Source organism: Orbicella faveolata, unplaced genomic scaffold (assembly GCF_042242905.1).
Source record: "Orbicella faveolata isolate gen_17 unplaced genomic scaffold, um_ofav_v1 contig_25, whole genome shotgun sequence".
Lineage (NCBI taxonomy): Eukaryota > Metazoa > Cnidaria > Anthozoa > Scleractinia > Merulinidae > Orbicella > Orbicella faveolata.
Window position 1 is genome coordinate 2,461,488 of NW_028301553.1, and position 11,013 is coordinate 2,472,500.

At 37.7% G+C, this 11,013-nt stretch overlaps 2 protein-coding genes across 2 annotated transcripts in view; one reads left to right on the top strand and one right to left on the bottom strand.

The window, feature by feature from the left end:
• Nucleotides 1-578: 578 nt before the first annotated feature.
• Nucleotides 579-2,638, bottom strand: LOC110042281 (RING-box protein 2-like). Its single transcript, XM_020747644.2, has 3 exons — nucleotides 2,413-2,638; nucleotides 1,765-1,812; nucleotides 579-936 (listed from the first exon to the last, which is right to left on the bottom strand). Exons 1-3 carry the CDS (start codon nucleotides 2,582-2,584, stop codon nucleotides 818-820), a joined length of 339 nt encoding a protein of 112 aa, XP_020603303.1. The 5' UTR covers nucleotides 2,585-2,638; the 3' UTR covers nucleotides 579-817.
• A 219-nt stretch (nucleotides 2,639-2,857) lies between these two features.
• The window catches only part of LOC110042280 (phospholipid scramblase 2-like), an 11,225-nt gene continuing 3,069 nt past the window's right edge, over nucleotides 2,858-11,013 (top strand). The window contains exons 1-8 of the mRNA XM_020747643.2: nucleotides 2,858-3,148; nucleotides 3,741-3,869; nucleotides 4,019-4,096; nucleotides 6,236-6,428; nucleotides 7,072-7,183; nucleotides 7,500-7,602; nucleotides 8,967-9,025; nucleotides 10,573-11,013. The exon at nucleotides 10,573-11,013 is cut by the window's right edge and continues 3,069 nt beyond it. Coding sequence (XP_020603302.1) covers nucleotides 2,920-3,148; nucleotides 3,741-3,869; nucleotides 4,019-4,096; nucleotides 6,236-6,428; nucleotides 7,072-7,183; nucleotides 7,500-7,602; nucleotides 8,967-9,025; nucleotides 10,573-10,620 — 951 coding nt within the window. The 5' untranslated portion in view covers nucleotides 2,858-2,919 and the 3' untranslated portion in view covers nucleotides 10,621-11,013. The remainder of the gene's footprint in view (nucleotides 3,149-3,740; nucleotides 3,870-4,018; nucleotides 4,097-6,235; nucleotides 6,429-7,071; nucleotides 7,184-7,499; nucleotides 7,603-8,966; nucleotides 9,026-10,572) is intronic.

Sequence of the window (11,013 nt, forward strand, 5' to 3'; positions counted from 1 at the left end):
TTTTTTTTTTGCATGTTTTTGTTATAAACATTTCAAGCAATGTTTGTGTTTGTGAATGGCCTATCAGACGTCAAGACTTTTTGTTTGCAGGTTACTGTATGGAATTAGAACAAAACACTATGATCTAGATCATAGTCTCCTGGTTTTGAACTCATTCTGTTCTTAAGATCTTGTGGTGTTTGTGAGGAGAAAACGATTATTAAGCTAACACATCAAAAACCTTTATTGCCTATTTTTAAGAGATTGCTTATGATGATAATTGTCCTACTAGAAGGAAGGTTTCAGTTTTTTTTGGAGAAAACGAGAGTGGTCTGCGGTTTTGAAGGAACAAAATATGGCCTTTCGCAGAATGTACGACCCCCTACAACACCCTTCCTATTAGTTGGCTTCGGAGTAACCAAGTTCACAAACACTTCATCTCCAGTTCGTATAGTGTGATTGTCTGGCTGAGTGTAGCTCTGAAAAGAACTGTTGTTTGTCCCCAACAATAACAGTTCTTTTCAGAACTACACTCACCCGGACGATTACTATACGAACTACTGATACTACTGGGTTCAAACCATTTACTATACTTCATCTCCAGGTTGTTGATATCTATTTATTGTCACCCAACTATGTGTTGATCGTTATATCTTAACTCAATGTCTATTCCTACAAGTATCTTACTATTTAATATTCACTTCTTTCAAAACAGAAAAACTTAGCATTTGACTTGCTATGTAAAAATCAGAAATCTCGAAGCTTCCAATTTTGAATTCATATAAACAGAAAACCAGCAGTTCTTTGAGTACAGTTTGCTGACTGGATTCCCAGGATATCATCTTCCAATTCTTTGTACAACCCACTCTTGCTGGCATAATGGACATCTGTTATTTTGCACGACCCACAGTGACATACAGCAGTTATGAAATGAGTGATTACACTCTCCCCAAACAACTGAAATTTAAAACAAAAAAGTTTTCAAAATCATCATTCACTTGCTCCCATTCATTATACAATGATTCCAGCCACTTCATTGAGGAGAGCTACCCATGTCTCTGGACCTGCCTGATAAATGCATTGTAAGACAACCAGGGGTGGCTTACAAGAAGTACTATATTAGGGGTGGTGAATGGTCCATAAAAAAAAAACATGGATCTCACAAAATTTTCATTGAAGTTCACAGGTCTCACCCTGTCATTTTTTAGCAGTTATGTGCATCTTGCAGTCTCGATTTTTTCATAAAGGTTTCTCACAGTCTCGATTTTTTGCAAGGCTAAGAAAGTCTTGAACTACCTATTTGTTTATTCCATTTTTTGTTTGTTTTGTTTTGTTTTGCTTTGTTTTTACAAATGACATCTGAATGTCTTAGAACCTGAAAGGTCTCACACACTCTGAAGTCTCCAGTCTCCCAGATGAAGAAGTCAAAATGTCTCGGACTCACCAAAAGAAACGCTAGTCTTGTCTTCTGACAAAGTCTTGCATTAACCATTCACCACCCCTTAATATTTTCTGTGAACACCAGTAACATGGTATATAGACTGACTGGTGTACTGTCACATATCAATGAAGTGCAAATGAGAGTTTCTCTTTGTAATAAGTTTTTTTTTATTTTTGTAATAATTTTTGGCAAGAAACTTGGAGCAATTATTCCAATTCTCTTCATATGGCATGCACTGATGTTTCTGCCATGATTCCATGGGGGTTTTAGATTGAAGGAGGGGTGTTTGGTTGGCTGTAAGTGCTTAATTGACGATATACAGTATGTTAAAAACAGTTGTTTACCAACACATTCCTCTTGTTTGTTGTCGGACTGGCATCGAAGGCAAGCATCTATGAGAAAGGGAAGCATTGGCAGTACATGTAAGTACAATATTTGGTGCTACCCATGACAAATAAAGTTGGATTGTCATGATTGATTGATTGATTGACTGATTGATTGATTGACTGACTGACTTATTGAGTGCCTGATTGAATGCCTGATTGAGTGCCTGATTGATTGATTGAATTGATTGATTGATTGATTGATTGATTGATTTGCTGACTGACTGACTGACTGACTGACCGATCAGTCAACCAATTGATTGATTGATTGATTGATTGATTGGTTGATTGGTTGATTCATTGATTGACTAACTGACTGGCTGGTTAACTGACTGACTGATTGATGGATGGAAATCATCTGTAGCCAATCGAACATGCTTATATCAGGGTGATTTTTTTTTTTTAATTAAAGCTTAAGCTCAAGCTTTTCATCACTCATTTCCACATATTCACTTACACTTTCAGCCAGAAGCAAGTATTTCTTATAGTTTATACTGCCAGTATAATCTAAATCAGCAACATAAGTCTTCTAATGAAAATACCAATTGTAAACGAGGAACAATAAATCAGCTTATACAAGTTAGAACGATTTAGAAAGGAAAAACTGACCCATCACTTGCACACGGCAAATAGCACATGTATCACATTCTACGTCCCAAGACCACATGGCCACGGCATTCCACTTTTTCAGAGTAAACATCTTTTGTACTCCTTGTTCTTTAGAAGGTGTGCTTTCCTCCATGGTCACATCCTGTTCTTCAAGCGAAGTTTCGGCGGCCATTTTGACTATCCCATAAGCCACCTCACTCACTGCCTTGACAACGGAAAAAGTTTATAGCACTTCGTTCTCAGGGGACCCCACACGAAGGAGTCTTGGTCACGAAATAGAAAAACTTTAATAAAATCACTTTCACTTTACATTTTTGCATTTTTCTTTTGTTTTCTCATATCTGCAACATAAATTTGTGATATCCTATTGTTGGCATCAACATTTTGAATCACTTCATACGAGAGATCATAACGGATCTTGTAAAGCGTGCAACGCTTGACTTCCTGGGGACACGGGGTAAGTGGCACTTGTTTGCTCGGATTGAGGTCATTAATCTACATTTCAACATGGCACAGCTCCAAGGGTACGGCTATCCGCCTCCTGTAGAAAATAGTGGACCTCCAAATCAATACGGTGGTTATCCACCGCCTCAGCAAGGTTATCCACCACCTCAGCAAGGTTATCCGCCGCCTCAAGCTGGTTATCCACCGCCACAGGCTGGTTATCCACCACCACAACAACCTGGATATGCTCCGACACAACCAGGCTATGCACCTCCTGTCAACCAACAACCTGGTAAATTTCGATATTTTTCGCGGGTTTCATTAGGCTTATTGTATTATTCACGCCTTATTATTAGGAAAATCCCGCCAAACTTCTACTGTTAATCTTGTTAACCTACTTTTGTATGCGATCACAGCACAGGAACTTCGGCATGGAACGTGCTGATAACGCGGAAGATACCGCCTCTTTCGAATTCTTTTAAAATTGTTTTTAGAATATTTTGCGAAGAAAAACTGTTGTCGTCGTTTTTCTTTATCATTTAAACATGATAAGCTTGTATAATTTTGCTTTCTGGCTAAGTGGTGAATCACCTTTTAGTGCTTCAAATTTAACATTGCGTCACTTAAACTGTATGTTTGCTTTGTTACGTTGTTTTCAAATGCAGAGATTGGGAACATTTCCTCGATTAAAATTTTAGCCTAACTTTTTTTAGGTGAAAAGCTGTTAAAACTATGTGCACTAAACATCGCTCATCAGTCTGATAATAATCTTAATGATCGAAGACGTTTAGTGTGCGTCGTTTTAACAGCTTTTTACCCAAAAAATTATATAAGCTTAAATGTAGAGTCGTGCGTACGTATCGCGACTATTCTTCCGGTGTTAGGGTATGCTGCCCCAGGACAAAGCCAGTGGATGCAAGCTCCTCCAGCGCCAGCAAACTGTCCACCTGGTTTGGAATACCTCACCCAAATCGATCAGCTTTTGGTAAAACAGCAAGTCGAACTACTGGAAGGTGAGAATTAATTAGCTCTGAACATTTGTAGAGACATGGCATCAGTCTTACTATATATTATAAAGCTTATCGGAAAGATATTACTTCCCGCTAAATATATTGTATTATTATTATCAGATGCTGCATTTTATTCTTAATATTTTTCGCAGCTTTCACGGGCTTCGAGACGAACAATAAGTACAAGATTTTAAACAGCATGGGGCAGCAAGTGTTTTTTGCTGCGGAAGGTAAGTGTGTTCGATTTTATTAATAACAATGATGTATTTTTGCCACATTGTGTAGATCATGAGTTCAGCTGCCACACGTTTTGACACATTCAATGCATGTAGCTGTTTTTAACATGATAAACTTTAATTTAAAAATGTTTTCTTGAATTCCTTGGACTTTTTAACAAATTTGACAAATACATTACCTTTTTTTACTTGGTGAAAACTTGCGTAGTTCATTGAGGTAAGTGCAGACTGTGTGTGAGAATGAAGTTATTTTTTTCCCGCGCGTTTTCAGGTGGAACTGATTGAATCTATAAACAGGAACACTCAGTAACAGTGTTCCTGTTTAGGCCTTCTTTCGGCTCTATCAGATAATCCTTGGAACAATTTTTCCTCATTCTTTACAAGTAACTCACAGCAATCATGTCTGTCGTTGATAATAAATAATATTTCCTTGTTGCATCACTAAAATAATTAAGTCTAGTAGCTGATAAACATTCACATCAAAAGCGTGAATTACCGGAAATTTAATACAGATTGGAGAATACCAAACCTTACATTAAGAGGGTCGTAGAGGGGTATTCTCGTGACGCATGATCAGCTGATTTTATTTCCTGTGAAATGTGAATTTAGGAAATAATTAGTTCGTGGTCCATCACCTGAAGGTTTTGCTTGACCCATGAGAAACTTGAATTATTCACTGATATTCGTGATTTCACCACCCTATCCTACGTTATTTTGAGACACGAATCCTCCGAATGGTTAGAGTCGTCTATCGAGAATGACTTAGACATGCAATTTGCAATATGGAGCCTTAACTTAGTCTTTGATGATTTTCCTTTCTTCAAAAACTCTCTCTAGTGTGAGAACAGGTTATTAAAAAGAGTATCTTACTTGCTTATTTTCGTGATTCGGGAAAACAAAATTTTTATATGTGTGATCCATGATCCTCAATTTTTTTTGTTCGTGAACCATGCCAGAGACCCCCCCCCCCCCCCCCCCCTGTACAACCCTCTATTAACATTAAGTTTCCATAAGAACGGGAACATTTTAATTTGTTATCTTGTCTTTGATCTGATGGATGTTTGATGACATCAAAGCTAATAAAATAAGTGTGATTTATGATAAGAAGACATTTTATAAGATGCAGGCTTTATGGTAGGGTTAAGATTTTATGTTCAAGACCCAAAAAGATTTACTTACTAGGTTAAGGAGAGTTATGTAAACAGAGTGATCAAAATAATGTCTGTTACATCCTGACATGACAAGACCCAGGGTTTTTGAAGGACCCTTCTTCCTCCCTATAACATGAAGTCAGTGTCTGAACTCAGTGTCTGTAGTCTTCAGTCTGCATTTTATCCCTGGTCTGCAGTCTACAGTCTACAGTCTGTGTTTTACTCTAACCGCTCGGATATCACGTTAATCCAGTGCAAGTAGCCCTCTGGCAGTGTTTTATTAAAGTCTAGTAACAGTTTGCTTGTAAAATATTCTAAAATATTGTATTGTATTGCATTGCATTGCATTGCATTGCGTTGTGTTGTGTTGTGTTGCGTTGCGTTGCGTTGCGTTGCATTGTGTTGTGTTGTATTGTATTGAACTGTAGGTAGAGTGAGTATATGCCATTTTGTAAGTAGATTATAAAGTACAATCTAAGTAATTATGTGTTTTTGCAATAAAAATAAAAAAATGTTCACTTGTCCCACTCTGTTATTGTGTAGAGAATACAAACTGGATCGTGTTTACTAAAGGTATCCGTGGTTGAGTGTTGATCGATACCCTCAATTGATACCCTTGATCAACATCTCAATCGGTACTCAATCAACATCACGATGGATACTCGGTTGACACTTGATTGACACTTGATCAACAGTCGGTCAATACAATGTAGTCAGCCACATGTTGACTGACTCATAGGCGTTGATCAAAAATTAACTGACTGTCGATCGAGATGTTGATGGAGTGTCGATCGATTGAGTGTCAACCGAGGAGGTGTCGGTGAAGTGTTGATTGAGTATCATTCAAGTGTCCATCAAAGGTCAATCAGGGGAATTGAGTGAGGGTATCGATCAACACTCGATCCTGTATGCCTTTAGTGCACCTGATCCTACGAGCTTAACATGACTATTTCATACACCACTTTTTTTTTTTTTTTTTTAGACACAGATTGTTGTACTCGGCAATGCTGTGGTCCAGGCAGACCTTTTGAAATGAAAATCTTAGACAATCTCCAGCGGGAAGTTATCCATCTGACACGCCCACTGCGTTGCTCATCTTGTTTCTTTCCATGCTGCCTTCAAGAGATTGAAGTACAGTCACCCCCTGGGACTGTTCTTGGTTACTGTGCTCAAGAGTAAGAAAAAAATCTTCTTATGTAAACTGTCCTGTACACATTATAACTAAGTTTGAAATGAGATGTGACCTCTTAACATTAAATTCCCTGGTACCTGTTAACACACCTATACCTTATTATATAAAATTGTACAGCAGAATATTTTCTATCCCTGATGATCAGCCATGGATCGGTGAAAACTTGGAACATAATTTGACTTTTAATAATTTTTTACAGTAGTTTAAGGTGTCACTCAAAAGAACACTAGATTATCCAGTATGGTACTGAAGGACAACATTTGAAATACTTAGTGACACAAGCTAATAAAACCATTTTGTTAGGCACAAAGAGTCTATTTCCGTCCCCAAAATAAATATCTTGATCATTGATGTGTTGTTCCATACAATATTCCTACCCCTCCCGCGGAAGGTTTTTTGGTTACAACCCTCCCACACCTCCAGAAATTCCAGTTTGGCTTCATAATTTCTTTTAAAAATTTTGGTTTTTGAAACCCCCCTCCCCTTCAGAATTTTCAGTAACCTTCTTTGGGGTGGGTATGGATATTTTCTGAAAATGCACAATATTCCAATCATATTTAATAACAGTGTAACTGATTATTTTGTAAGTAAGCCATATAAATGAACTTTTTTTGTATCATTTTCAGGTGGTCGATTTGTATTCCAAAGTTTGAAATTCAAAATGCTCAGAGGGAAACAGTGTTACGCATTGAGGGACCTTTTTGTCAGTGTAACATCTGTGGAGATGTTGAATTCCAGGTGAGGCTCTAAAATGTTGTGGCAGTCTCTCTATAATTTACTTTATTTCTTTCTTAGCCAAAACTAGTAAATTTTTAATAAAAGTTTTCAGTATATTTACAAACACTACAGTAACTTGACCTTCCACTTCAAGATCATTGTTCTATTTACTCCTTAGTTTGGGGCCTTTTCAGGGGGGGGGGGGGAGGTGGTTGGGCATGTAAATCTAATATCAGTGTGACAGTTAGGCATATTGAATATAATAATCATGACATACTTGATTACTGGTAGTAATAAATTTGAATGTCAATCGAACTTTTTTTTTTGCACTTGTAAGGTACTCTCTGCAGATGGCCAAAACCAGGTTGGAAAGATTTCCAAACAGTGGAGCGGCCTTGCCAAGGAAGCGTTCACTGACGCCGATAACTTTGGCATCACATGTAAGTCCCCTCGATTACTTATTTCATGAAATTCATCATCTATTAGTAATAAACTATTTGCAATATATTAAAATTCAGCTTGGCAGTGGGGCTCAGAGGACACAAACAAAGGAAATATTGAATGACATGTTTATTCATTTCTTTTGTTTGTGTCCTCGAGACCTCACTTTCAAGCTGAATTTTAATATATTGAAAGTGACCTATTTCATCTCACAAAATTTAATTAAATCACTTCATTGGATGCTTACAGTGGAGTATCTTAAGGACTGTTCTGGAAAGCACTGTATAAGCAGTTTGTTCAGAGTAAAGAAACCTCGTTTACTCAGTGTTTGGGTCATAAACGTTGTTTGTAATATAATATAATTCTGCTGGCCCAATAAAGCATTATATATATTTTTATGTTTTTGAGGGGTAGTACAAGGGTGGCATTTTGTCCTATCATTTCTGAACAAAGCATCAATTAGCCTTTACAGCTTACTGTGTGAGAATATCAAAAGTAACTGATTGAAAGTTATCTTCCAAAGTTGGGGTCACTCATTCTTAAGAAATTAAAAATGATTTTGATGGGAGATGAAAGGGAGTCCATTCTCTTTGCAAGATTTTATTTTAGAAACAGTTACATGTATTGGTTAGAGGATTACATGCAGGGTTTGGATCTTGGAACAAAGCCTCCCCGAATAAAACTTTGTTGAGTTACCCTCAAGGGTACAGGAGGACTACCCAAAAGATTTTACAATAAGATGATTAGAATCAATGGTGGTGACAGGTTTGAGAAAAAATGTTACCTGTGCATGATTTTACTTAAGTTCTCAAAACTAATTAATCTGAAATGTTTTTAATTAATGCTACTATTTTCAAATACATAGTTTTATGCAATATTTTAAGGGTTAAGTGAAAAAATGAAAACCCAAAACATTCATGATGATACAATCTGGCAGGGGAAGGGAACTTGCATATAAAAGCACTTGGGTGCTCATCATACCTTTTAGGGGAAAAAAAAGTGGTTTTGGTGCCTCGTTGGGTGGTCTACAAGTCCACAGCAGAAGCTTTTGCGGTATCTTTGAGGGTATTGAGCCAAACAAATATGACAGGACATAATGTGTTGTTTTAGAATTGGTACCTCTTAGGGGTCAAAAAATTCCAAGCCAAGCCCACAAAATGAGATCTTGGTACCTTGTGGGAGTGTCCCCCAGAGATTTTGATGGGCTCCATTACCAGCCACTTTTCTGGAACGTAGACTTGGAAGAGTTTCGAAAATCAAGCCTATCATTTTGAACATGATATTTAAAGCCTTAAGCCTTCCTGTGAATTTTGTCAAGTACATCTTTCATTAATTCCTAGTCTTTGTTTTTCTGTTATTTTAGTTCCTATGGACCTTGATGTAACAACAAAAGCTGTTGTTCTTGGTGCTTGTTTCCTTATTGTAAGTACACTTTTTCATGACATAATACTTTCATAAGTGTGCAAGACAAGCAGGAAGCATGAAGCAAGCAAGACATAGAGTCGGCCATGGGGCAGGGAGGGGGGCGAGGACTCCTATGTGAAGAGTTTGGGGATGCTCAGCGAAAAATTTGAATGAAACCCTTAAGAGAGACCAATTTGGACATAGTTCAAACTTTATTTGATGCCTCTAAGATACTGCTTTGAAACGGACAGCATTTTTTTTTATTGTTTCTTTGAGAGCAACCCCAAAAGATACCTTGACATCTGAAAATCGTGGGTTTTCACACCTTAAGTGAGACCAAAATTTGCCATGACATCCCCAAGGGAAACAACGAGCGTGGGAGTCTCTCCTCCCCCCGGGAGAGTCTGGTGCCTGTGGTTAGACTATTCTCATCCCCAGAGCCCCTGTCCCTCTTAATGGGCAGACCTTGGCTTATAAAAGAGTGACTCTGGAAACATGATCTGCTTAGGTTCTAAAAATGTATTCGTGGGTATACAGCACATAAAGATCTTCACAGATTTTGAAAAAGGAAATAGTTACAAAACAAATTAAAATTCTGACCTCAAGTATGTTCATTTTTATGTTCTGTTATGGAGGATTTCACTGAAAATTCTTCATGCAAGCCAAGTTTTAAGTTCCTGGAGGTCTGAAGGTAAATTAGTTGAACGGTTTAGTTAGAGATCAACCAGGGGATATTTCCAGAAAGGAAATTATCATTGAATCAGTGAAAATCTTGCTCCAAGAATCAGGCCCATCAAATCGTGTATCTCCAGAGCCACCCCACGAGCGAGAGGGACAGGTGGCTCTGGGGACGAGAATCATTGGTTGGAGCGCAGCTTAGCCAGGTGTCCTGCCAGGAGGTCACAGTGCAGTCTTGTTTTCTAACTTCCTTTACATAAGGCTACACAATTTATTGAACGCTGTCTATTCGACAACCCGCGGTGTGCAACGTATTTTAAACAGTTCTTGATTATTTTTAATAGTTATTAAGTCTTACCGTAATAATAGAGGAGTTCACGCTCTAAGGGGCATTATGGGTAATCAGGGCAAATTTACAAAGAAGCAAAGCCATAAAACAAATGTTTATCTTTATATTTCCGTTCTGATTTCACATTTGGAGACGAAACATATACTGTAGACGGAAAAACCCCTTTTCTAGGTTTACCAGAGCGTTTTTGAACCGATGGAGTAATTGTTGTGGGCGTAGGAATTTTTTTTACCTTTAAAACCGAATGTGATCAAGTCTTGGCCGCTCAAGCCACAAAAATAACATCACCGTTACTCTGATAAGTAGGCTAATGCCTAGCTCAATCGACTCAAAAACGCTAGTAAATGTAGAAAAAGGGGTTTTTCTGTCTACAGTGTATGTTTCGTCTCCAGATGTGAAATCAGAAAGAAAATATAAAGACAAGCATTTGTTTTACGACTTTGCTTCTTTGTAAATTTGCCCCGATTACCCATAATGCCCCATGGAGCGTGAACTCCTGTATTGAGACTAAAGTTGCTGACGTTTGATTTCACTTCAGGATTTCATGTTCTTTGAGCAAGCACAGGGCCACGACGATCATAATTAATTCAATCTCGAAACGTTATATATCACTCTTACAACGCAAGTACTATGTTGATCATCTCTCGTCAAATGTTAAGTTTGTGACATTAGTATAAATAGAGACAAACAGAATTTTAGATGCCCGTGAAGAGTAGGTTGAACCTTATAAGAAGATATGATGGCGACCGATCGCTAGAGAAGCTTGAAATGTAGGTTTTGTGTTTTAAATTGCTTTACTATTTTGCCATTAAATTGTAGTAAAGTATCGCAAAGTAAATTAAGTATACAGAAACTAGAGAGATGCGTAGGAACACAGGCAGAAGTTTTTTAACTCGTCCCCAGTCTTCTCTCGTTATAAAAAATTATAAGACGCGAAGGTTAAGATGAAAACAAAGGAGTTCATGTTTTGTCCGTCGTA